A 27,500-nucleotide genomic window follows, 5' to 3' on the forward strand; every position below is an offset into this window, starting at 1 on the left:
TGAAGTAGTTAGTTTATGCATATGTATTGTTCACACGACCATCCGAAGGGGAAGCTTGAAAAGAAAAATAGGAGGGGAAGGAGAAAGAAAAGAGCAGAGGAGTAAAAGGAAAGGGAAAGGGGCTTGTAGAGAAAAGGGAGATTGTGAAGGGGAAACAGAGGAGAAATAGAGAGGATTTTAAGAGAAAAGGGAGATTGGGAAGGGGAAACAGAGGAGAAATAGAGAGGACTTTAAGAATAAAAGGGAGATTGAGAAGGGGAAACAGAGGAGAAATAGAGAGGACTTTAAGAGAAAAGGGAGATTGAGAAGGGGAAACAGAGGAGAAATAGAGAGGACTTTAAGAGAAAGGGGAGATTGGGAAGGGGAAACAGAGAAGAAATAGAGAGGACTTTAAGAATAAAAGGGAGATTGAGAAGGGGAAACAGAGAAGAAATAGAGAGGACTTTAAGAGAAAAGGGAGATTGGGAAGGGGAAACAGAGGAGAAATAGAGAGGACTTTAAAAGAAAAGGGGGAATGGGTTAGGGGAAAGGGAGAGAAGGATGGTAGGGAATAAAGGAGCTAAGAAAGTGGGAGAATTTAGGAGTCATAGGATGAGCGGGAAAGCGAGAGGGAAGGCGAAAAATTGGAGGAGAGAGGAACAGGGAGAAAGGATTACCTCTTACTCTTTTATGCCGAGAATTTTCATGGAAACCGCTCGTAATGATAATACTGATTATGATAATCAAAATAATTATAATGATAATAGTAGTAGTAGTAGTAGTAAGTTATAATATTGATTATTATAAGAATAGTTATAATGATGATGATAATAACAATAATAATAATAATTTTATCAATTCAAAAATAATGACGATAGTAATAATTATAAAAATGATCATGATAACGTCATTGTTATTATCGTTATCATTACCATCATCATAGCATTATAATTATTGTTATTATTACTATCACTGTTTATATTATCACCATTTTCATCATTATTATTATTATCCTCAACTTTAATGATGAAAATATATATGAAAAAATATCATTAAAAAAGACACAAAAATGGATCACCATAGATCCATTACTACTTATGCATAGGTTCCTCTTATTAGATCACTCAGAAAGCTTATCATCATGAGAAAATAGCCATAATGTCTTTGTTTGGCAACGGAAGAATAGATTAATCACTTCCCATATCTACTCACACACACACACAATACATACTCATGGACTGCGTACTTCTTGGGTAATCATCAGTGTTTGTTTTGCTTTCTCTGTTTTTGGTAAATTACTGTCTCTTTATTAGCTGCTTAATTTGTTTTGTTTACTGTTTTCCTTTTGGTATACAATAAAGAAAATACAGAATTACAGAAGATCGGGTTTGAAGGACAAGCTTATTCTCTATTCTCTACTCATCATTAGTTTCTCCTCGGTTAAGGCACTACAGGAGAGGTTGCGTATTGGACAAGCTGGTTTGTATTCACACCGGGAACTGAGGGTTTTGTAACAAGCTCCACTTAGCTCTATCGACGCGACGTTGTCCGCCGTTGTTCTAACTGCAAGAAAGAATGGAAGTTGAACATTCTCAGGTTCTTTTGGTCTATGATCCTTACGTCGGTCCAAAAAAAATGAGAAAAAGAGGAAACCGACAATGAGGTTTCAATGACGTTGGTCTTATTATTAATTATTTAAAATGGAGTTTTTATTACTACACTACAGATTAAGAGTATTTAAAGAGTTCATTAGTGTGTACTCTATAGATGGGCGTTTCGTGTTCATTATAAAACTACTCACATTGTTTGGGATCAAATTAATTATACTGTTAATGTCTTTGTACAAGATACATGATGGTAAAAACAATGCAGCTCACATTCTTTGGTGCTCAGGAATTCAAGAGCAGAACCATATACTTTCAAAACAAATAGTTTTATATAATCCCATCATATATACGTAATTATTATTCAGAATATTTAGTTACTGCCATTGTAATAAACCTACAATTATGCATTTTAATGAGAATGGTAATAACATTCAACCTAAAGATGATAATGATTATCATAATTGTCATTCTTATCGTTAATGCTAATCATATTAGCAATAGTATTATCATTAGCATCTTACTTCCTAAACTGATATTCTAATAACCATTATTCTGCTTTCTTGTTTATAATGATGATAATATTGATGTCGGAACGAATATCAAAAAGGACACATCAGACTTTAAACTAATATTCGTTTATTGTACTTATATTTATAAGTAAATATAAACTGAACTACACGTGTTTATTGGTAATGTTTCAGAGTCAGTCTTACTTCAAAAGGTAGTAAAATCAGTAGTAGCAGTATTAGTAATGATGATGATGATGATTACCGTCATAATGACACTACCAATCATAAATCGATTAGAAGAATTGGGATCCTTTGGTGATCCTAACCACGGTTGGAATTTATTAAAGACAAAAGACAAAATCCTATTACAAACGAGTACCTGGAGTCATCGTAAAGACCAGACAAGGGCAATGTGGGACGTTAAGGGCATAAAAAATCTCTTTTCACGAACTTACATGTCATAATATCAAAGAACACTTTATTTCTTTTTTTTTTTTCTTTTTTTTTTTACGCAGCCAGGTCCTCGGTACCAGTGAAAAATATCCTAAAGTAAGGTTACAGTGACCAAGAACCTAGTGTCGTGGACAGGAATGGTAGTGAATTTTTTTAGCCTTTACGTGTATAAAGCCTTCCTATAATCAGCTGTTCTTGATCTAAATATTGTGCTTGTCTATCGTTTATATTTTTTTCAAGGACATGAAGCCATATGAATAGTTAATACGAGCTAATAAAGTGACCAACTTCTGTCAGCTGACTTCCGATAACATTGTTTTTATTCAAGGTGTAACAAAATTCAGTAATTTATGTAACTATTATTTTTAAAGTTTACTTAGGCTATTTTGATATATCAGTTTTAACGTGCTGAATTCCATACGTTATTCAGAACACTTCAGAAATGTTCTCGCTGTGGTTACCTATGTCTTTAATTATAATATTTAATGAACTGCCCCTCATATGCCTCCCTTCCCTGGGTTTCTTGCAGGTCAATATAAATCCAGTAGAATTTTTGAAATCCCGTTCATGATTCATAGATATTTATTAATATCATTGCTGCATATTCCAAAAATACCCCCACCCTCAAAAAAAAAAAAAAAAAAATGCATATGATAATAAAAAAAAAGTTCTCTAAATGCCTAAAACTCTGCGGTATGTCGTGATGATTTTAGTATTTTTTCTTTGTGCTTAATGATTTAAGAGAATACACTCCACATTCTACGGTTCGATTGGTAGAGGGTCTAGGTGGGCTAAGTACTTTGAGCTGCTTCCTGGCAGCCCCTCCAGCCGAGCAGTGATCCATAGCAGCCGTCAAGGTGTAGGCACGCCCTTCAAGGAAGCCTCGCCAACCCACACTGTGGTGAGAACAGTGATGGCAAGAGAAAAGACTGAAAAACAGCTGTTCTGTGTCCTATCACTCGTAAATTCCTTAAAACTGGTATAATGTCCCTTTCGCTGGAGAGGATCTCTCTCGGGATTCTTTTATGGGAGTTTAAAGCGACATACAGGGATTCAGCGATTATCGAGGCTTAACATGGTTCACATGCAAGAGACACACTCTTCTGCTTCTGACCAGGATTTATGGTCATCGGTTAGGGAATCGATGCTCATCCTCGTCCTCCCTACGATTGTATGGTAACTCATACAAAATTCGAGAGAGCATGTGGATCAAGCTATTTTGCGACTCATTCCAGAGATAATGAAACGGAACTTTACCATCCCCACAGAATGATGTCAAACGCAATAAGAACCCGTCTTGTTTAGTCCCCATAGATATAGATTTTAGATCAAAATTTCAACATCTCATATGGTTTAATACTACGTACTGACATCTATTTCTTATTTAGCTTCTGACTTCGACTCTACTGGTGATATATCCTGTGCCGCTGGAAATCCTTGTAGTAGCCAAGGAAGGCACTGATGCGGAAGGCTTGTGGTAAGAGGAATGACACAGCAGAGGTTAACCACCGCCTGGATCTACACCAACGGTGTTATAGAACCTCTTAACCATCTATATTGTTTAACAGTGGAGCGTAAACACTGAACAATGACTCCAGAAGGTTTAACAACAAGTATCTGTATAGTTATGGATAATCACAACAGTACCTCTGTATGAAGATAAACCAGCAAATTGGTATAAGGTTCACCATGATAATACTAAAGAAACGCCAACTGGAAACATGGATATGTGACACATTTCCCTAATACTGATACTATTCATTAGATAATTATCCAAGAATTGAACGCAGATGAATAGGATCGCAAGAAGTCGGGCATATAGCCGTTTGGAAAGAATTTTAAAAACTCGAAACTCATTAAAAATACATATGCTACAGCTTATCTTTATTTTCTACTCGTTTGCTCTCGCTTAGTTCCTCTACAGTATTGAGTTATTCTACAGACCTTTTTTTTTTTTTTTTTTTTTTTAATAAACGCCGTACGTTATGAAACAATCGCGTTTTTCACCCTTCTAAAAAAATGCACACAGAAGGACTTATTCTTAGATGCTAAAAAGAAGAGATCTTAGAACAGAGTGATGGGCGGGATGACATTTTACGAAGTAAAACTAAAGTAGTAATAATAATGATGATGGTGATAACTAAAATAAATTAGTATTTTAATGAAATTTATAATCATTGTAAATTTACTCATGTTCCTAAGTCATTTTTATCGTCAGTAACATTATTATATTTTACATTATCTTTATTATTTCTAATATCAGTTAAGGTAGCAATAGTTAATATGATACAAGCAATAACAAAGTTCAACAAATCATTATCGAAATTAATGACAAGAACAAACATCAACAGTAAATCGTTGCCGCTCTTACCATTACCTATATCCTTATCATCAGATCATCTATATAATCATCATAATTATCATCGTCATTAAGTTAGTAATGACAGTTGCTATCATTATTGATACCATTATTGTTTCTCATCAGCGCCATTATAAAAAGATTATAATGCCATTAGTATTTATATACTTACTCATATTACCATTCCTTAAAACTAGCGTTAATCTTAGTGTTGCTGTTATCATTACTTTTACTATCGTTACTAGCCTTATCAAGGCTATTGCCCTTATCATTTTATTATGGTATTTGTCAGTATCATTACCTTTCGAAATCTGTTATTGCTATTATTAGTTATAGATATAAGAAATAAAATCTATCGGCTCTCTCTCTTAACTAAATATCATTAATTATGATGATAGTGATATAGATTCTAAATAAACCAGGGATGCTAAGAACAATGACATAAATTGATAATCATGATAGTGACGACAACAACAACAACAACAACAACAACAACAACAACAACAACGACGACGACGGCGGCGTCGGCGACGATGATAATGATGATGACAGTAGTGATAATAATTATAATGATGATAATGGTGATGATGGTAAAGGCGGATGTGATGATAATTGTGAACAAAAGATATGAAACACAATCTTACTAATATTCTTACTGTCACCTTTATTATCACCCAACGGTAACAGCAGCATGGCAATAGTAATGATACTCCTGGTAATAATTACGAAAAGATTCTAAGTTAGTGATTATAAAAGTAATAATTAGTGCAAGTTGTTAATAACCATTCGGATTTTTAGGGTGTTATAATTACTATTACCGTCAAGGCAATTCATATCGTTATTACATAAACAAGTCCGTAATTTGTTTATTTTCAGCACTATCAGTATCCCTGTATGTACAAAGTCACTGCACAAATTGCATATTTTTACATAAAATGACACAATATGGTATCACAAATATCTTATTGGGACATCAAGGCTTACTTAGTCCTGATATGCCGCAAGTTTATTTCTTTTTTGACTGATGTATTTACACACAAGTCTACAAAACGAGTTCTAGAACTTGAGTGCTGATGTTGTGATAGTGAGCACCAGTTCTGAGATGACTGGTACTGGCCTTCTGTTCAGTCTTCCCAGCTCACCAGTAAACCGGGAATTTAACTGCTTCTTGGGAGGGTGAAAGGGGAGGGGGGAGGGGGAGGAAAGGGGAGGGGATAGGAGAGAAGTAGCTGCTGGCATCTTGGTGTCTTTGCATCGAGAAACTAGCCAACGTTCGGGAGATACCGAGTTTAAATATCAGGATAACTAACTACAGCTGGGAAATGAATAATAAACCATAAAAATAGAGACATCAAAAATTTGGTCTCGGCCGGACCAAGACAATCAACATGCTCTGTAAATCCCCAATCATTGGTAAAATGGACGTGCGGTTAGTGGAATGCGCCATAGCGGGCTTGGAGAAGGATTACTATACAATCTATACACAAGACAGGTAATTGTCCCCTGGCGAGGCTAGTGTTAACATTCAGGAGAGCCACGCGCACGTCCCGGCCAGGCCCTTAGGCTACGAGCAAGCCTGACGCACTCCTCCGCCTACTAACCCTTACTATTATTTCTCACTAGCATTTACGTTATCAGCTGCAATCCCCTTATCAGCTGCCGTAGGAAAATGCTCCATAGTAATTCCACAACTTGGCGTTTGCGGTGTTTGAATCCAGCCGATGTTTCCACAAACGAGGTTCTGACACTCCCGTCGTTTCATGAGGGGGAAACTGGCTTAAACCACCATGTCTGATGAGTGATAAATGGAGCTGCCAGTTTTGCAACTCTCCCTCAACCTACCTGTTTGAGAATTGTCTGTTTCTTTGCGAATATTGGTGAATTAAGAACCGCAATAACATAAGTTGATCTAATAACTATACCATATGTTGTATTTTGCCGGCCGGCTATGCCACCCTCTACCCCTCGGCCAATCACAACACAGGAAGTTTTCCAGTAGCCAATCACGTGGTTCGTTCTCTTAACCACGCCCACAAGACCTCAAAATATTTAACTGCGATCTTTAAATAATACAATACGCTTCTGTTTCATCATTCTTATATGTGTCCTCAAACAAATTTATCTTTTAGTCATCACGAATACATTGTACATCATACAAGTCAGTTAAGAGACCCAGTAGTGCATCGTTTATGTGCAAAAATGCGAAAAGTGTAATTAATCGAAGAGCGACCTTTGGCATCCGTGCAAACAGGTGTAGGGGCGGCTCTTACCTGGGTCTTCAGTGGTCGAGGCGTGCGGTGTTGGGAGGGTTGCACTCGGCTCTCTCTCTTAACTATATTTTTCTCTGGTGTTCGGTTTCGGGTAGTGGGATATACACAGGGGTGGGACAGGATTCGGTTCAGAGGTATCACTAAAAAACCGGCTTGTGGCGCGCGCTGCTGTGTTTTGGGATTGGTGTGTTCTCAATATGGCGACCTATTTTGTGATAACGTACACAGCTACAGCAGGGGCGAACGGGCCCTTGCTTGGCTCAGACGAAGAAGATATCGTCATAAAGCAGTTCTTGGTGTGGGACGCCGTCAGTAGAAAGGTAGTGGATATCGAGGAATTAAGTATGCATGATTATTCAGTAGTGTTATTGGCTGTAGCTCTCGAGTAACAGCTGACATTTTCTTCCCTCTGAGTTAGCTGTAGATTTTCTCACAGGTGTTTGAGTTTTAGACGCAGCTGTGTGTTCCTAGCAGCCGTGGCTCGCACATGTGTGGGCCGCACGTGCGCTAGTGTGTCCTGCTTGCTTTATCATACGCCCTTATCTTATCTTTCCCGCATGGCGCTATCGTATCGCAAGACACTGCATTCTCACTCCTGCTTCTGATCAAAGCGCATGCCGACTCCAGTAGCCCTGTTCTAAATAAAAGTCATAACAGCCAAATTCTTTGTTCATAGTACTAGAAAGTTTGTGTAACTATTTTGGCATAAGTGTGTGCTGCATGTCTTGTAAACTATCCATGATAACTCTTGAGAAATTATAACAGTTCTCGTGTGTGTTGTTACGCATACGTGTGTCGTAACTTGCATGTTTGCCAAATCGCAAATGCAGAGATTATTTTTAGTGTTAATAGAAGCCTGTGCATGGACTAGACTTTGTCATTTATGGAATACACACTTGGCATCGTCTGTCCTCCAGGGATATGCATGACGAGAAAGAAATATGTAGATTTAAGATACTATCCCAGTGTTTGAACAAATGTTTCGGGAAATTGGTGTTTGTTTACGTCACGTTGTCTGTGAGTAAGTGTTTGTTGTGTATATACAAAGAGATTTTACTTAATATCTATGCAAATGCATTCTTTTTATAGTAAGAGGGCTAGAATAAGTGAAAATTGAAGAAACGTTGGGTGAAATAAGCCAACATGGCGGACAGAGGAGACATCAACAGGTGGGCGTCTGGCAGGGGATGTAGTGCTCATGGCAGACATTGTGGCCAAACTGTCGTACGGTGTAATTACACGCATGTCTAATTACCGGGACGAAATCAAGTTCACATGTGCGGTAATGACTGTCGTAATCGAGCAGTAGAAAGTAAGAAGTTGCATTCTAAATGTATCCACTCCGAGATGGGGTTAATGGCAACTGTATATTGACCCCTCCCCTCTCGTCGGCCCCCCTCTCCCCCTCCCCCCTCTCCCCCTCCCCTCTGGCCGCCCTCCCCCCCTCTCCCCCAGCATCACCTGCCGAGGTGGAACGCCGCCTCACCACGCGGCCGCGACCTCAGCACCCAGCCGAGCTTTTCGTCCAAACTGTATGGCTCGGAGCTAATTTTTACTCCAGTGGGACGCAGCTTAGAACTAACGGGGTATTTCCAGACATATGGTTTAGAAATCTTGCTTTTAGACATTCGCTATGGAGGGAGGAGGGAAGAGGGAAGGATCATCTTTATGTATAATCAAAAGTTTTCATCTCAGGACTTGTGGGGGGAAAAAACAGACAGATAAACCGATATTTTGATTATTTATTTATAGGTGCGGTCAGAGTGGAGTTCTCAAGCGGGTTACCACCGTCTGACGCTACCGTATAAGGCATTTAAATTCCTGATAGCCAGAATGTCACCCCAGGTACAGCCGCGGCTTCTGTATGCAAGAGACGTCTCTCTCTTTCTCTCACTCCCCGCCTCTCTCTCTTTCTCTCACTCCCCGCCTCTCTCTCTTTCTCTCCCTCCCCGCCTCTCTCTCTTTCTCTCACTCCCCGCCTCTCTCTCTTTCTCTCCCTCCCTGCCTCTCTCTCTTTCTCTCCCTCCCCGCCTCTCTCTTTCTCTCCCTCCCCGCCTCTCTCTCTTTCTCTCCCTCCCCGCCTCTCTCTCTTTCTCTCCCTCCCCGCCTCTCTCTCTTTCTCTCCCTCCCCGCCTCTCTCTCTTTCTCTCACTCCCCGCCTCTCTCTCTTTCTCTCACTCCCCGCCTCTCTCTCTTTCTCTCACTCCCCGCCTCTCTCTCTTTCTCTCACTCCCCGCCTCTCTCTCTTTCTCTCACTCCCCGCCTCTCTCTCTTTCTCTCACTCCCCGCCTCTCTCTCTTTCTCTCACTCCCCGCCTCTCTCTCTCTCTCTCTCTCTCCCCGCCTCTCTCTCTCTCTCTCTCTCCCCGCCTCTCTCTCTCTCTCTCACTCCCCGCCTCTCTCTCTCTCTCTCACTCCCCGCCTCTCTCTCTCTCTCTCACTCCCCGCCTCTCTCTTTCTCTCACTCCCCGTCTCTCTCTCTTTTTCTCACTCCCCGTCTCTCTCTCTTTTTCTCACTCCCCGTCTCTCCCTCTCTCCCTCTCTCCCTCTCTCCCTCTCTCCCCCCTCTCTCTCTCTCCTCGTCTCGTCTCGTCTCGTCTCGTCTCGTCTCGTCTCGTCTCGTCTCGTCTCGTCTCGTCTCGTCTCGTCTCGTCTCGTCTCGTCTCGTCTCTTTCTCTCTCTCTCTCTCTCTCTCTCTCTCTCTCTCTCTCTCTCTCTCTCTCTCTCTCTCTCCCTATATATATATATATATACATACACACACACACACACGCACACACACACACGCACACACACACACACACGCACACACACACACACACACACACACACACACACACACACACACACACACACACACACACACACACACACACACACACACACACACACACACACACGCACACACACACACACACGCACACACGCACACACACACGCACACACACACGCACACACGCACACACACACGCACACACACACGCACACACGCACACACACACGCACACGCACACACACACACACACGCACACACACACACACACACACGCACACACACACACGCACACACACACACACACACACACACACACACACACACACACACACACACACACACACACACACACACACACACACACAGCCTTCCTCCCTCCCCAATCCCTCTCTCCCTCGTTTTATATCTGCCCCCCTTCTCTCTACATCGCTCTTGTGTGCGTCTATTACTTCGTTCGTCTCAGTTTTTATACTAAGATTCGGCTCACCGTGGCTTACAAAATGTGAAATAAAATGAAACTTCCATTATCTTGACTCCAGTCGATAGCTAACCTGTTTCCTTTCTCATTTCGCCTTTTGTGTTGCAATTCCCGTTGCTCATATCACCGAGAGAAAACTTGTGTGTACAGAATTCGGGTCATTGTAGGGGAGTTACAGTGAATATTCTCACCGCAGTGATGGCGAATCTCCTCACTATACACATCACCTTCCCATTGGTCGTTCTTCCGCCCAAGTTATTAGATTTGATGGTCATGCCTCGGGATTTTATCTGCTGGGCGCTAAGGGATGCTGGGCTTCGTAACGCCAACCAGATCACGATTTGCATAAGCGCAGTTTACTTCATTCTATAGCTGGTACTTGTATGTTTTCTGTTGTTAGTTTTAGTACCACGGAAGGGTTAATTTACGTCGGTAACACCTTGCGTCCAACACACACCTGCGTGTTCGTTCGCGTCAGGTAACCCCTTCCTTCCCCCTCCCGTTAGTCCCCATCCCCCACCCCCTCACCCTCACCCGCTAGAAATGACCTGAGTTGGCCTCTGGCGAAAGGGTTGCACCTACCCCGTGTCATTAATTTTCTTTTTTTGGATGCCACACTTTTATTTTAATTTTTTTTTTGTGTGTGCCTTCGCCTGCGTGCAAGAACGCCTGAACGCAGACACCGCCACGTTTTACGGCCGAGAGGATAGCCATTAAGTGATCATAAATGGGGAAGGTAAATGCAGTCCGAGCCCGGCTTAGAAACCGCTTCTTGAGATCGGCGGCCGTGGGGGTTTCTCCCGTGGTAGCACAGGGGCCGCGGCGTTCAGACATGTGCTGTGAGAGTGTGCCCAGCTGTACGGTGCTTGGCTGGGTGACACGCACGCGCCATTGTCAACGGCCGATGAATAGCACTGCGCTCGTACGTTCGCCCGCGTCATTGGGTCCGAAGGCTGGCATGCAACACGGATTTCTTCCCTTGTTCGTTCGGATGGCATATGTAAACCGAGGAGTATTTTCGTTTAAAAACAATTTTCGTAAGCGTTCTAAGATAGTGGAAAAGGGGTACTGTGGTCCATTTTTTTTCAAGCCCCGAGAGACCGCACTCGAGCAAATGCGAGTTTCCCAGCGCCACGTTGTCATGTCGGCGAACCTTGTGTTTATCTTCATAGTCAGTCGTGAAGGTATAGGCTTACCGGCTTGAGCTTGGATTGCGAAATTGAAACCGATTTGCTTTTATAGATAAAACACGTTTTTTTCTCCTCCTATTTTTACATTTTCTTCTATTTTTTTACGGAAGAAATATAGATGGTGCCCAGCTGGGGTCTTTACAAGTGGTAGACAGCGTCTCCACAACAGGTGTCAGGCACCCCCCCCTTCCCGCCCCTCCCCCTCTCCTCTTTCACTTGGGGATAACCAGATAACAGATAAGGATGGGAAAGCGCACAGCCTGTTATCTCTTTCCACAAGCCACTTGGAGTCGCAGAACAATAATTGATGTTCAAAATTGATTTTTTTTTCCTCTTAAATCTGTCGTCAACTTTAACCTTCAGTTGCGAGAGAAAGGGATCCCGTAACTCATGAGCGTATAGTAATGGCAGGTTTGCATGCAGCCTGCAAGTAACCTGCCTTTCTAGACTAGATTTAAATGGATTTAAATAACGGCTTTTAAAAACTGTTCTCTTTCTTCGTCTCTTCTTTTCTCCTCTCGTTTCCTCTCTTTTCTTCCCTTCTCTATTCTTCCCTTCTTCTCTTCTTCCCTTCTTCTCTTCTGTTTTCTTCCCTTCTCTTCTTTTCTCTCTCTCCCTCCCTCTCTTCCTTCCTTCCTCCCTCCCTCCCTCCCTCCCTCCCTCCCTCCCTCCCTCCCTCCCTCCCTCCCTCCCTCCCTCCCTCCCTCCCTCCCTCCCTCCCTCCCTCCCTCCCTCCCTCCCTCCCTCCCTCCCTCCCTCCCTCCCTCCCTCCCTCCCTCCCTCCCTCCCTCCCTCCCTCCCTCCCTCCCTCCCTCCCTCCCTCCCTCCCTCCCTCCCTCCCTCCCTCCCTCCCTCCCTCCCTCCCTCCCTCCCTCCCTCCCTCCCTCCCTCCCTCCCTCCCTCCCTCCCTCCCTCCCTCCCTCCCTCCCTCCCTCCCTCCCTCCCTCCCTCCCTCCCTCCCTCCCTCCCTCCCTCCCTCCCTCCCTCCCTCCCTCCCTCCCTCCCTCCCTCCCTCCCTCCCTCCCTCCCTCCCTCCCTCCCTCCCTCCCTCCCTCCCTCCCTCCCTCCCTCCCTCCCTCCCTCCCTCCCTCCCTCCCTCCCTCCCTCCCTCCCTCCCTCCCTCCCTCCCTCCCTCCCTCCCTCCCTCCCTCCCTCCCTCCCTCCCTCCCTCCCTCCCTCCCTCCCTCCCTCCCTCCCTCCCTCCCTCCCTCCCTCCCTCCCTCCCTCCCTCCCTCCCTCCCTCCCTCCCTCCCTCCCTCCCTCCCTCCCTCCCTCCCTCCCTCCCTCCCTCCCTCCCTCCCTCCCTCCCTCCCTCCCTCCCTCCCTCCCTCCCTCCCTCCCTCCCTCCCTCCCTCCCTCCCTCCCTCCCTCCCTCCCTCCCTCCCTCCCTCCCTCCCTCCCTCCCTCCCTCCCTCCCTCCCTCCCTCCCTCCCTCCCTCCCTCCCTCCCTCCCTCCCTCCCTCCCTCCCTCCCTCCCTCCCTCCCTCCCTCCCTCCCTCCCTCCCTCCCTCCCTCCCTCCCTCCCTCCCTCCCTCCCTCCCTCCCTCCCTCCCTCCCTCCCTCCCTCCCTCCCTCCCTCCCTCCCTCCCTCCCTCCCTCCCTCCCTCCCTCCCTCCCTCCCTCCCTCCCTCCCTCCCTCCCTCCCTCCCTCCCTCCCTCCCTCCCTCCCTCCCTCCCTCCCTCCCTCCCTCCCTCCCTCCCTCCCTCCCTCCCTCCCTCCCTCCCTCCCTCCCTCCCTCCCTCCCTCCCTCCCTCCCTCCCTCCCTCCCTCCCTCCCTCCCTCCCTCCCTCCCTCCCTCCCTCCCTCCCTCCCTCCCTCCCTCCCTCCCTCCCTCCCTCCCTCCCTCCCTCCCTCCCTCCCTCCCTCCCTCCCTCCCTCCCTCCCTCCCTCCCTCCCTCCCTCCCTCCCTCCCTCCCTCCCTCCCTCCCTCCCTCCCTCCCTCCCTCCCTCCCTCCCTCCCTCCCTCCCTCCCTCCCTCCCTCCCTCCCTCCCTCCCTCCCTCCCTCCCTCCCTCCCTCCCTCCCTCCCTCCCTCCCTCCCTCCCTCCCTCCCTCCCTCCCTCCCTCCCTCCCTCCCTCCCTCCCTCCCTCCCTCCCTCCCTCCCTCCCTCCCTCCCTCCCTCCCTCCCTCCCTCCCTCCCTCCCTCCCTCCCTCCCTCCCTCCCTCCCTCCCTCCCTCCCTCCCTCCCTCCCTCCCTCCCTCCCTCCCTCCCTCCCTCCCTCCCTCCCTCCCTCCCTCCCTCCCTCCCTCCCTCCCTCCCTCCCTCCCTCCCTCCCTCCCTCCCTCCCTCCCTCCCTCCCTCCCTCCCTCCCTCCCTCCCTCCCTCCCTCCCTCCCTCCCTCCCTCCCTCCCTCCCTCCCTCCCTCCCTCCCTCCCTCCCTCCCTCCCTCCCTCCCTCCCTCCCTCCCTCCCTCCCTCCCTCCCTCCCTCCCTCCCTCCCTCCCTCCCTCCCTCCCTCCCTCCCTCCCTCCCTCCCTCCCTCCCTCCCTCCCTCCCTCCCTCCCTCCCTCCCTCCCTCCCTCCCTCCCTCCCTCCCTCCCTCCCTCCCTCCCTCCCTCCCTCCCTCCCTCCCTCCCTCCCTCCCTCCCTCCCTCCCTCCCTCCCTCCCTCCCTCCCTCCCTCCCTCCCTCCCTCCCTCCCTCCCTCCCTCCCTCCCTCCCTCCCTCCCTCCCTCCCTCCCTCCCTCCCTCCCTCCCTCCCTCCCTCCCTCCCTCCCTCCCTCCCTCCCTCCCTCCCTCCCTCCCTCCCTCCCTCCCTCCCTCCCTCCCTCCCTCCCTCCCTCCCTCCCTCCCTCCCTCCCTCCCTCCCTCCCTCCCTCCCTCCCTCCCTCCCTCCCTCCCTCCCTCCCTCCCTCCCTCCCTCCCTCCCTCCCTCCCTCCCTCCCTCCCTCCCTCCCTCCCTCCCTCCCTCCCTAATTTGCATTTCTCTATCTATCTAGCTATTTATTTCGCTCTTGTTCCATCTAGCTATCTATTTCGCTCTTGTTCCATCTAGCTATCTATCTGTCTGTCTATCCATCGTGTTCATCTATGCCTAGGTAGACCTTTTTTTTAACAGAGATACATTCTAAAGATTTGTTGTGAGCGTTCGAGGTTGTTGCGTGGGAGGCGAAGCGGGAACCTCCTACGTAATGTATTACTTCCTCGAATTTTTTTTTTTTTCTCTCGAGCGTAATGATGTCTTGGGCGAGGTGGGGTGGGGGTGGGGATGGGGGGGGAAGGGGAGGGATACGTGGTGGGGGAGGGGGAAGAGGAGGGATACGTGGTGGGGGAGGGGGAAGAGGAGGAGGAGGAGGAGGGGGAGAGGGATGGGGGGACGTATAATTGCGCGATTTGTTAGCGTTTCTTGCGATGTCGTGAAGGCGAGAGAGGAGAGGGGGAGGAGGGGGAGGTGTAAAGAGGATGGTTCGTGTGTCTCTTTTCGTTCTTTTTTATTTTATTTTATTTCGCTTTCTCTCTTTAGCTTTTACTTTGTCTCGTGTGCTTTCTCTCTGTCATCACCTCACTTTTCCTCTCTTCCTCCTCCCCTTTTCCACGTATATACTCTCTCCTCCCTTCCCCCTCCCTCTCTAATGCCTTCGCTTTCGCTCTTGCTCCTCGCCCCCCCTCCCCTCCTCTTGCCAAAGCACCCTCTCCCCTCCTCTTGCCAAAGCACCCTCTCCCTTTGCCCGAACCCCCCCCTCCCCTCCTCTTGCCAAAGCACCCTCTCCCTTTACCCGACCCCCCCCCCCTCCTATTGCCCTGACTCCCCTTCTATTTCCCTTCCCTCCCCTACCTACGCTTCCCCTTCCCCTTCCCCTTCCCCTTCCCCTTCCCCTTCCCCTTCCCCTTCCCCTTCCCCACTCCCTACTCTCCCTATCTTCCATACCCTCCCTCCTCTTCAACTCTCCCTTTCCCCTTCCGCTCGCCCTAGCTACCCTCCTCTTCAACTCGCCCTTTCCCCTTCCGCTCGCCCTAGCTAGCCTCCCTTCCCCTCGCCCCCTTCCCCTCGCCCCCTTCCCCTCGTTCCCGTAATGCCACTCGCTGTCCTTCCGGCGGCTGTGTCGTGTGTCAGGCCGGCAGTCAGCGTGCGGCCGACCCTCGTGACGTGGCGCGACCCCCGCTGACGTCGCTCTTAAAAACGCTCCTCCGCTTCCGTCGCCGCTGTCGTGTTTTGCGTCTCGGTGGAGGGAAGAGGGAGGGAGGGAGGTAGAGGGAGGAGGAGGGGATAGGGGGAGTCTGCGCGGTGACACGTATCTTCGATGAGGACTTCATGTCGGGAGCTCTCAACCTGTCCGCGGTTCCCCGGCGATAAGGCGAGGTGGAGCGCCGCTGTGGCCCGTTGACGCCGCCGCGAGATACCATCGGGGCGCTATTCGTGGCTGGCGCTGCCACCGCCACTGAGCCAATGCACTCGCGACACGAGGGAGGGAGTAAGGGAGGGAAGGAGGAAATGAGTGGATGAGGGGGAGAGGAGGGGATGAGTGAATGAGGGGGAGAGGAGGAGATGAGTGAATGAGGGGGGAAGGAGGAAATGAGTGAATGAGGGGGAAGGAGGAAATGAGCGAATGAGGGGGAAGGAGGAAATGAGGGAATGTGGGGGGGAAGGAGAGGATAAGTGGATGAGGGAGGGAGGGAGTGAGTGAGGACAGGAATAAGTGAGCGAGTGTATGAATGAGAGTGAGTAACTGGATGTGTGAGTGAGTGATGTTGAAAAGGGCGGTTCTGAAAACTTTCTTCAGGTGGGAATGAAATAGATTTTTTTAATGAGAATGAGAAGCAAGTTGTTTTAGATGGATGAAGATAAAAAGAAATATATTTTTAATGCATTATAGATGAATTGAATGGATACAAATGATTATGATAAAGACTTGGAGTGTTCTAGAAGGAGGTATTGAATTAAAAAACAATAAGAATGAGAGGAAAGATACTGAAAAAATAGAAATATAAAATGAATATTCAGAATAATGATAGTGGTTGAAATTCAGTGAAAATATATTAGTGATCTTTACAAGAAATCTGATGTAAAGGTGTGTATGTAGAACGTAAGAATATGTGGAAAGATAAGTATTGAATTAATAGGATTGTGAAATTCAACGATTGATTTACGTAATTTTAATGTTTAATGCATATTTATGTATCTAGAGCGGGTTGATTTTTTAAAGCATTTATATTGGTGAATTTTCCTTCATCGTATTTTTAAGGTTTGCAATTGTTCTAGAAATCCTTTTTATTTTTCTCTTATATCGGCGAATATCATTAAAAGAAGTACGTGCATATATCTGATCTTATTACAAGTAGGCCCCAATCGTGCGTAAATTTTATAACTTTCATGCTAGGAGTCACGAAGTCGGTCATTTTCCTGATGCCGTTCGGGGGAAAAAAAAAAAAAAAAAAAAAAAAAAAATCTTTAAAAAAATAAATAATAATAAAATAAAACGTTGGAGGTACACTGCAGGTCGTTTCATGACTGCCATGCGGATTCCTCCTGGTTGTTTGGTGTTTACGAACCGCCGGGCCGTCAATTCACCTCCCGGGCCCCCGTAGCAACGCAGCATCCAGCACTTAATGATTCTCTTCATCTCCCGACCTTGGCGAGGGGGAATCCATTATCATTTCATCCGTGGCGCGATCCTTCGACAGATTCTTCGCGCCCAGTAACCGCAGCCTTTCGTGGGCGGCGTGCGCGAGAGGGGGAAGCGCGTGCGGGCGGATCTCGTGGGTTGGGCTGGATGCTGCGTGGATGCAAGGTCGACGAGAGCGGTGTTCGGGACTGTAGGTCGTTGCTTTAAGGAGATTAGGTCTAGTGGGTTGCGTATTTTCGAGTGTTTTATCAGTTTTTCTTTCTCTTTCTCGTTTTTATTTTTTTCTTTTTCTTGCTCGTCTCTTTTCTTTTTCTTTTTCTTTCTTGTCTCTTCTCTTTTCTTTTTCTTTCTTGTCTCTTCTCTTTTCTTTTTTTCCATCTCTTTAATCGTATTTTCTGCTCTCATCCTCTTCCTTTCACTCTTCCTCTTCATCTCCCGATTCCCTATCTCTCACGCTCTTCCTCTCTCTCCTTTCCTTAACCCTCGCCCCCTCTCTCTGTTTCCTCTCTTTCCCCCCTTCTTACCTCTCTCTTCTCTTTCCCTCTTCCCTCCCTCTCTTTTCCTCTTTTTTTCTCCTATTTCCTCTCTCTCCCCCTTTTCCCTCTGTCCTCTCTCTCTCCCTTTTCCCTCTGTCCTCTCTCTCTCCTTTTCCCTCTTTCCTCCCTCCTCCCTCCCTCCTCCCTCCGTTTTCCCACGTTTTCCTCCTTCCTCCTTCTCTCTCCCTCTCCATCATCCCTCTCTTCCCTCTTTCTTCGCTTTCTCTCCCCCCCTCCCCCTCTCCCTCTCCCTCTCCCTCTCCCCCTCCCTCTCCCCCTCCCTCTCTCCCTCCCCCTCTCCCTCTCCCTCTCCCTCTCCCTCTCCCTCTCCCTCTCCCTCTCCCTCCCCCTCTCCCTCTCCCTCCCCCTCTCCCTCTCCCTCTCCCTCCCCCTCTCCCTCTCCCTCTCCCTCTCCCTCCCCTTCTCCCTCCCCCTCTCCCTCCCCCTCTCCCCCTCTCCCCCCCTCTCTCCCTCTCTCTCTCTCTCTCTCTCTCTCTCTCTCTCTCTCTCTCTCTCTCTCTCTCTCTCTCTCTCTCTTGAAATGTTCAAATGAAATATGATTCACTTTTACTTTTATGAAAGTTTAATGTTTCGCACGTACATGGCCTATATATATATGTGGCCTATGTTCTTATAAAAAAATATAGATAGATTATAGATATGTAAACAGTAAACATATAGTTAGATAGATAGAGGTATGTAGGTAGATATAAAGATATAGATACATATAAGGAAATGGAAAGATATAGGTAGATATATATAGAGATAGATAGATAGATAGGTGGATAGATAGATAGATGGATAGAGAGATAGGTGGATAGATGGATAGGTGGATAGATAGATAGGTGGATAGAGAGATAGATGGATAGAGAGATGGATAGATGGATTATCAATCCATCTATCCATCTATCTATCTATCTATCTATACAAATTAACACCTACGTATTCCGGCATAATGTGTGTAGTTGGCAACCCGAGCCGGACCTGGACGGACGGGGGCGTAGTGCCTGTCAGTCGGCGGGATGAAAATGCCCTCAGGGTATTTTGAAACGCGATTCGGGGCCGATGAACTTCGTCACGCCTGCCTTTTAAGAGGTGGAGAGGGGGGGGGGGGGGGGGGGAGATTCACAAATAACAATAACATCGATAACAATAACGATAAGAAAGGGAGAAAGTTATATGGACGCACGAGGACGAAGTTTAAAATCTTGGGTTTTCCTTGTAGTTCTTGTGTGTGGGGGAGAGGTTACGTGGTATAGAGGGGGGGAGGAAGGGGGGTGGGGGTGGGGGAGGGGAGGGGGTTGGTCTTTCTACATCTCCCTCTCCACCCCCCCCCCCACCCCCACCCCCGCTATTCCTATTCACCTTCCCTTTGCCCTGTCTCTTTCTGGGTATGCTTTGAAATGCTTAACTCGTCTCTTTCTCTCTCTCTCTCTCTCTCTCTCTCTCTCTCTCTCTCTCTCTCTCTCTCTCTCTCTCTCTCTCTCTCTCTCTCTCTCTTTTCCTTTTATCCTTCCCTTATCCCTTCCACTTTCCCCTTGCCTTTCCTATTCCCTTCTTCTATCCTCTTCTTCTATCCCCTTCCCCTTCTTTTATAATGTGTCTTTGCATGTAGATAAGCACGATCTTACGGACATTCACACGCTTTACGGTCACATACATAAGTGCACATGCACGTAATTGCAAACACACACAAATATATGTGTGTGTGTGTGTGTGTGTGTATGTATGTATGTATGTATGTATGTACGTACGTACGTACACTTCCTGTTTATGGAGGCGCGCAAAGTGCAGCGTGGGTATATATATCTTTCTATTGAAATTTTATCTTTATGTATATAAAAATATAGTTTATATTAATAGGCCTACATAGCCACTACATCGTTTTCGCAAGCAATTTTAAGAAACGTCATGTTTTTGTATTGTAGTTGTACGTGCAGTTATGTATTATTTATGTATGACACAAGTGTATGATTGTATCTGTGGTTATGTAGCTTACATAAAAAAAAAAAAAAATCCTTTTATTTTTATTCATTTCTTTTTTTGAAGTGTTGGTTTCATTTTGCGTATGTATGTATGTCTGTATGTGTAAATGCATGTATGTGTGTTTGTTTTCGTGCACTTGCGATTTCATTCCCACCCACTTGCGGCAAAACTTGTAAATCCAGATCGAGATTTAACGGTAAATTCGAATCAATTAAGTGATATTCTTGCACTGTCGATTCGTTTTCCTGAACAGTTTCGACATCTGCCATGTACCGGTATTTGGTAATGAGCTCATTTGTGATTGTTCTTGTTTGTTTTTGTTCTTTTTATGTTTTTTTTTTTTGTCGCTTTTAGGACATTTGGCAGATCTTTGCGAAGTTGTTTATTGACAGATTCGTTTGTCTCGCGGCTTGTGGTCTGAATTTCCGTTATCTATATTTGTTTATTTGTTGATTTATATTGTTAGAAATGTGAGGTTGGTGGTTATTAATCCGCTACTATTTCTAGTGATTTCTCGTGGGTCTTCTTGCTCTGAATTTCTTGCAAGTTCCTTTGTTTCACCTCTCCTCTCCCCCCCTCCCCCCTTTCCACCTCCCCTCCTTCCTCCTCTCTTCGTGTCTCCCTTCCCTATTGAGAACTGCCCCTTCCTCCCTTTCCCCTTGCCCACTTCCTCCCTCCCTTTCCCCTTGCCCACTTCTCCCCTCCCTTTCCCTCTGCTCACTTCTCCCCTCCCTTTCCCTCTGCCTACTTCTCCCCTCCCTTTCCCCCTTGCCCACTTCTCCCCTCCCTTTCCCACTGCCCACTTCTCCCTTCCCCTTTCCCCCTGCCCACTTCTCCCCATGCCCACTTCTCCCCTCCCCTTTCCCCATCCCCCCCTTTCCCCATGCCCACTTCTCCCCTCCCTTGCCCACCTGCTCTCTCCTCCTCCATATTCCCTTGCCCTCTCCTCCTCTCCCATCCCTATCCCCCCCCTATTCTCTCCCCCTCCCCCCTCATTCACTCCTCCCTCCCTCCCTCCCTTTAGTGTGTGAAAGAAGGCGATCCTTCACGTAGAGCGGGTGGGGGGGAGGGGGGGAGAGAAGGGAGAGGGTGTCCCATTTTTTCTTTAAACTCTTCGCACTTGACATTTAAGTTTTCTTCAGACCTTCTTTCGACTTTGTCTTGGCTCCTGTCAGTCTGTCGGTCGCTCGGTCGGCGCAAGAGTTTTAAGGGTCGGGTGGGTGGGAAAGGGAAGAGTTGATCTGTTCATTATGTCTGTCTGTCTGTGAATCCATTACTGTGTTTCGTGCATTCACGCGAATGGATATCCATTGTCTTCGTTAGATTTCCTTCATTATAGTTAGAATAACATGATAGATTTCATTCGCTATAGGTTTAATAGTGCGTGTGCTTGTCTCTCTGCCTTGATCTATTTGTGTGAGAGAATGACTAATTAAGAATGTTACTCGATGATTTAGTTTTATCATTCCCTTTTCTCGTAGGCTAATCCACCCAGCGCAGACCGTGGATAATGTATGATGAAATCGGCATAACATCTTTACCTGTTTGCCTTTTAATGTTAGAAAGTAGATCGAGTCAGATCTTTGAAGGTGACTTTTAATGACCTCCAGAAGGGGGGGGGGGGTAGGTAGGAGGAGTGGGGAGGGGATGAGGGACAGGGAGAAGAGAGAAACTAGAAAAAGGAGGAGGGGGAGGGGAGGAAAGAAAAGAATGATGATGAGGATGATGAGAAGGGGGGGTGAGGAGATGGAGAAGGAGCAAGAAAGAGAGAGGGAGGAGTAGGAAGGGGAGCTGGAGGAGGATTATCCGAAAAAAAGGAGGAATAACAAGAGGAAGAGCAAGGAAAAGAGGTGGACGAGGAAGAAAAGGAGGAGGAGGAGGAGGAGGAGGAGGAGGAGGAGGAGGAGGAGGAGGAGGAGGAGGAGGAGGAGGAGGAGGAGGAGGTGAGGGAGAACACTCCAGGGATACAAAAAAAAAAAAGTCTTCGAAAGTAAATATCTCAGACGAGACCATCGGCTAAGAGGCAAGTGGTGGGGGGGGGGGGGGGGGGCATGAGAGGCAAGGGGGAGGAGATGAGGTGAGGTGAGGTGGGGGGGGGGGGGGGGCTTGAGGTAGCGGTCCTGCAGGATAGAAGGATGGCGGGAAAAAGTTGGGATGGACGAAGGTGTGTAGCCTCGTCCTACGCAGTGACTTCAACTCGCCGATGAAGTTCTGCGTCGTTTCAAAGGGCCATTAGCTCTGCGTCGTTTAGGCCTATTTGTGCATTCAGGACTTCGCCCAGGCCTGTATGTTTACTTAATACGTCGTCCGGGCCTATTTGTCTTTTTTGATGCTGTTTAATTGTGGTAATTAATTCGGTCTGGTCTTGTTTTCATGTTTCTGTTTTTATGTCTTCTTTGATAAGAAAGTTAGTAAGGAAACGAGAAGAGGGGAAAATAAAGGTAACTGGATTAAAGGGGATATAGAAGTATTGAGAGAGAGAGGGAGAGAGAGAGAGAGAGAGAGAGGGAGAGGGAGAGGGAGAGGGAGAGAGAGGGAGAGAAAGTGTATGTGATTGAATGAGTGAGTGAGCGAGAGATTGAAAACGAAAATGAGACAGCGGGCGGTACAGGGCGAGAGTGAGGTGCAGAAGTGGGCGTAGGCGTCTGTCTGTCGAGGCTGGGTTGGAAGGTGGCGTTGGGGAGAGGAGGAGGAGGAGGTGGAGGAGAGAGGGGGTAGACCTTGGTGCTTATAGCCCAGGGCTCCTTTCTCTCCTCCTCCTCCTCCTCCTCCTCCTCCTCCTCCTCCTCCTCCTCCTCCTCCTCCTCCTCCTCCTACCGCCCACGGATTCAGCTCTCTGGTTCAGCATCCTCTTCCTTCTCCTCCTTTATTTATTTTTTCATGTAGGCCTATCCCTTTTTTCGGGGGGGGGGTCTCTTTTTTTCACTTTTTTGCCCTTTATCATTATCCCTTTTTTACTCTTGCCTTTGGTATAATTAAGTTTTGGTGCACCCCTGCTCTTCGGATTATTTAAATCTCGCTTTCACTCTCACTATATAGCTCTCTCTCCTCCCTTTCCCTTTCCCTTTCCTCTCCCTCCCTCGCCCTATCCACGTCTTTTCCCTCCCTCCCTTCCTCTACCTCTCTATCTCTCACCCTCCCTCCTTTTTCTCTCCTCCCACCTCTCCCATTTTCTTCTTTTCTCCCCTCCCTTCTTCCCTTCCTCCCCTTCCTCCTTTTTCTCCCCTTTCTCTTCTCCCACTCTTCTTATACCCCCCCCCCCCTCCCTCCATCCGAGCACACTTAGATGCATTTTTTTTTCTATTTTGAAGGATTTTAATTAATTCCATTCCCTGCGGTAACTCATCATGAGGAAAATCGTCATGTGTCAGGATGGGTTTCTATCCTCGTATGCAGATGAGACGCTGATTTCGTCTTAAAATGTCGGAATGTGTTTTTCTTTTTTCTCTTTTTATTTCTTGTTTGTCTTTCCTATTTTCACTTCTTTTTTTCGCCCTTTTCTTTGTTTTTTTTTTCCTTTTCTTATTTGTCCTATTGTTCTGATTCAAATTGTTTCTAGTTCTATTTCTTCTTTTCTACTTCTTCTTTTTCTTCATCTACCACTTCTCCTTTCCGTTTTCTCTCTCCATTCATTCCTTTTTTTTCATTTTCTTCTCTTTTTATTTTTGTCTCCTCTTCCAACATCCTCAGCTGATGGAGCCTCCGCCCTGCAGTTGCACGCTGAGTTGTGGTTTTGCATGCTTATATCATTTTGCTCTTTTCATCTCTACGAAGTTACCTAATACTGTTCATGTTACCGCCTTCTGTGAGTAATACTGTGGGTTTAGACTAATGTGGATTTAATTATCTTCTGACAGTTTACTAATTAGACTGGGTTTACTAATGACATTGCATGGGGTGACGGTTTGTAGTATAGGCATGTTTTTCTATATATCTTTGTGTATTGTTGTGTATTGTTAGGTATAAACACGCATACGCGCAGGCAAACACACCCAAACTCACACTCACATTAACATTCAATCTCATGCTTACACATGTACACAAACACACACACTCATACTGACTCACGCACGCACTGTGTCTGCAGTAGTTATAGATGTTCTCGAGTTATGTATTTGTTTTGCTTCAGGCTATACATAGTCCTATAACTTCTTAGTGCATTAACAAAGTGTTTTTTTTCGCGCTTGTGTTGCCTGCAGCCACCACCCTGGCCATGCACCAGTGTTGCATGACATCTCAAAGGTGAGAAAACATCTTGAGTCAAGTGTTTGCCTCTGTCACTCGTAGCGATAGCCCCTTACCCTCTCTCTCTCTTTCTGCGACCTCTCAAAAGCAACGTTATGGCGGTTGTGGTGTTTTTTTCCCCCTTCCATATACTGTTTTAAGAGCATTTATACGGTTGTGCATATATAATGCGGACACACACACACACACACACTCACGGACACGCACACTTTCGCGCTTACTCACACGCTTATTCACGCGCTTACTCACACTCACTCGCCCTGCCATTGCATAATCAATCCCCTGCTGAAACAGGACGGCGCGTTGGGGCGGGGAACACGGACATTATAAATAGAATTTGAATAAAAGCGACTTTGCACGAGGTAGTAGTAAACATGGATGACTAGGAGAATGGTCTTATTTGGCAGTGTTCCTTCTTTATTTTGTAAGATTTATTATTGTTATTTTATATTATTATGGCGTGATGTTGCCGACTGGTGGTGCTGTTGTTGTTTTTCAGGTTAATATATGTGTTATTTGGTTTGTCAAGCCATGGTTCTATTACGCTGAAATGATTTTCTCTCCCTCCTCTCCCCCCTCTCCCCCTCTCTCTCCCTCTCTCTCCCTCCCTCCTCTCCCCCCCTCTCTCCTCTCTCTCCCTCTCCCTCTCCTCTCACTCCTTACCCCTCCCCACTCACTCCCCCTCCCCTCTCTCTCCCTCCCCTTACCCCCAACACACACACAAATCCCTCTCCTCCCCGCATACGACTAACGGCGTTTCCCCTTTCCCCTCGCAGGTGGTCACGGAGCAGCAGTACATCGTGAGGCCACTCTCCGGGGACATCAACGAGAACGTCCTCGGCGAGCAGTGCCGTGAGGACTACGGGCTCACGGAGGAACAGGTCAAGAACGGCCAGCCTTTCGAGAACGTGATCGATTCGGTGAGTGTTGTTTTTTGTTATTTGTTGTTATTATTAGTAGTCGTAATTTTTTGTTTTTATGTTTATTTTTGTTTTTGTTTATTTTTGTTTATTTTTCTTGGTTATGTTTTTTTTTTTTTTTTTGGTACTGTTTTTAATCGGTTGGTTTGGGTTTGGTTGTTTTGTTTATTTCTTGTTAGTAACAATATTTTTGATGTTATGATTATATATATATATTATTGTATTTGTTCACTTTAAATTTTGAATAGTAGTTTTTCATATCCTTCATTTTTTTTCGTTGGGTTTCATCTTGTTTTACTTTAATCGTTTTGCTTCGCTTAATTAATGATTCTTAATGGGTAATCGTGTTGGTTTGGTGAATCGATCGAATTGGATTTCGTGTCCTTGTGCGTGTCCGAATAATTGGCAGACGGACGGACAGATAAATAGAATAATCCTTTTCTTTTCTTTTCATTGTTTTTTTTTTCTTTTTCTTCTTCTTCTTCTTCTTCTTCCGCTCGGTTGTGAATAACACATCCGCCCTCTTTTTATTATTATCATTATTATTTTAAAATGTTCTTTTCCTTCTTTTATTATTATTTTTTTATCTTGTTTTTTTTCTCTCTCTCTTTATCGTATCCTCCTTGTTCAATTTGAATTCATTCTTTGTATCATGTTTGTCTTTTCCCTTTTTATTATTCTATTTATTTTTATCATGTTCATCTCTTCCCTCTTTAATTCTTTCTCTTTATCGCATCGTTCTTTTCCCTTTTTCATTTATTCTTTCTCTTTTATCGTATTCTTTTCTTTTCACGATGACTATCAATGCGTTAACCGAATTCGTCATGAAGTCGGTGTCTTCACGTGGGAAGATACGCCGCGTCTTGTCATGAGGAAGTGTCATTGTCCTTGACTTTATTGGTTGTCATATTCCACTTCAAAGGACCGATGATCCCTGCTGCGACTTTGTGTGTGTGGGGGGGGAGGGGGAGTGGAGGGAGGGGGAGTGTAGGGGTTGGGAGAGAGGTGGGGGGGAGTGTAGGGGTTGGGAGAGAGATGGGGTGGAGTGAAGGGGTTGGGGGAGGGAGATGGGATAGGGAGAAATGGTGGGGGGGAGAGAGGTGGAATAGGGAGATGGAATGGGAAATAGTGAGGTAGGGGTAGGAGGAATGGGGAATTCCGTAGGGGGAAAGGTGGGAGCATGGGGAAAGTGGGGAGCAAGAACAAGCAAATGGTTGGGGGAAAACGATATGATGAATGGGGTGAAGTTGGGGGAGGGGAGGGGGAGCAGTGAGGTATGGGTAATGGGGTGGTGGGGGAGGGAGGGGCGAGAGGAATGGGTTGATGGGCTGTTGGGGTTGTATTAGTAGGTGGGTGTGAAGAAGGGTTAATGTGAAAATAATGGGGAGGGCGGTGCTGGTTAGGGATCGCACGCACGCACGCACACACACACACACACACACACACACACACACACACACACACACACACACACACACACACACACACACACACACACACACACACACACACACACAACACACACACACAAACGCACCAGCATTTATCTTATATAAACTGCTCGAAAACAAATTATGTGTGTGTGTGTATATATATGTATTATATATATATATATTATATTATCTATATATCGATAAAAAAAATAAGGAAATGGCGACACAGCGGTATCATGGGAATTAAAAATCAGATGACATTGCAAGTGCACTGAGCGAGAGGGAGAGGCGGAAGTAGAGTATGAGTCATTACGAAAGGGAGGGAGTGAGAGAGAGAGAAAGAGAGAGAGAGGGGAAGGGAGCAGATAATTGGGGAGAGGATGAGAGGGGGGGGGGAGGAGGGCAGAGGGAAGGGGCAGGGGTGCGGGAGGGGGGGGAGGGAGTGATGCTGGGGAAAAGAGAGAGAGGGGGAGAGAGAGAAGCAGAGTGGCTGGATAAATGGACAGATGGGGATAAATGAGTGAGAGGGATTATTGTATTAATAATTATATACCTAGGGAAATATTCCATAATTATACCCGAGTAAACAGTCATGGATAAGGAAATATATGTGTTTGTGTGTGTGTTTGTGTGTGTGTGTACGTAAGCAAAATCGTGTGAGCGAATGCAAGAGCCCAAGTGTGTGCAGTTTCTATTCATTATTCTCTAGACTTTCAATTCTGCAATTCACGCCTTCAAATATGACGTCTCTACCTCATCGCGTTCTGAGGGTGCGTGGTAGAGGGGGGGGGGGGGGGGCGGAGGCGGCGGCGGCGGTGGCGGCGGCGGCGGCGGTGGCGGCGGCGGCGGCGGCGGCGGTGCTGGCGTCGTGGTTCCTGCATCTTCCTCGGCCGCCTCTGGATTGTAGTTTCCCAGCGTTATTAAATCCCAGGAGAGGGGAAAAAAAGGAGGAGGGGGGGAGTATCAGTCCGGTCTATTCCAGTTGATGAGGCGACTCTGCTGGGATATCATTCTCGTCTCCCTGCGTGTTTTGAGCCGGGCGCTGGAACACTTCGATTGTTTTGTGAACGAGATGAGTATCTGGGCGTCAGTATTTCTGTGGAATGGTTGCATGTTTATTTTCGTGGAAATTTAAGGACGTGGCAACCGAGGCGAGCGCGCAGATGAGGCGAGGGTATAAGGTCTGAATCCCTGGC

General features: G+C 46.7%; 1 protein-coding gene across 1 annotated transcript in view; it reads left to right on the top strand.

Moving 5' to 3' along the window:
• The first annotated feature begins 7,171 nt into the window (after nucleotides 1–7,171).
• LOC125042223 (RNA-binding protein fusilli-like) overlaps nucleotides 7,172–27,500 on the top strand; it is a 170,037-nt gene continuing 149,708 nt past the window's right edge. The window contains exons 1-2 of the mRNA XM_047637726.1: nucleotides 7,172–7,497; nucleotides 24,728–24,871. Of these exons, the coding sequence (XP_047493682.1) occupies nucleotides 7,375–7,497; nucleotides 24,728–24,871 (267 nt within the window). The 5' untranslated portion in view covers nucleotides 7,172–7,374. The remainder of the gene's footprint in view (nucleotides 7,498–24,727; nucleotides 24,872–27,500) is intronic.

Source organism: Penaeus chinensis, chromosome 31 (genome assembly GCF_019202785.1).
Source record: "Penaeus chinensis breed Huanghai No. 1 chromosome 31, ASM1920278v2, whole genome shotgun sequence".
NCBI classification, from domain to species: Eukaryota; Metazoa; Arthropoda; class Malacostraca; order Decapoda; family Penaeidae; genus Penaeus; species Penaeus chinensis.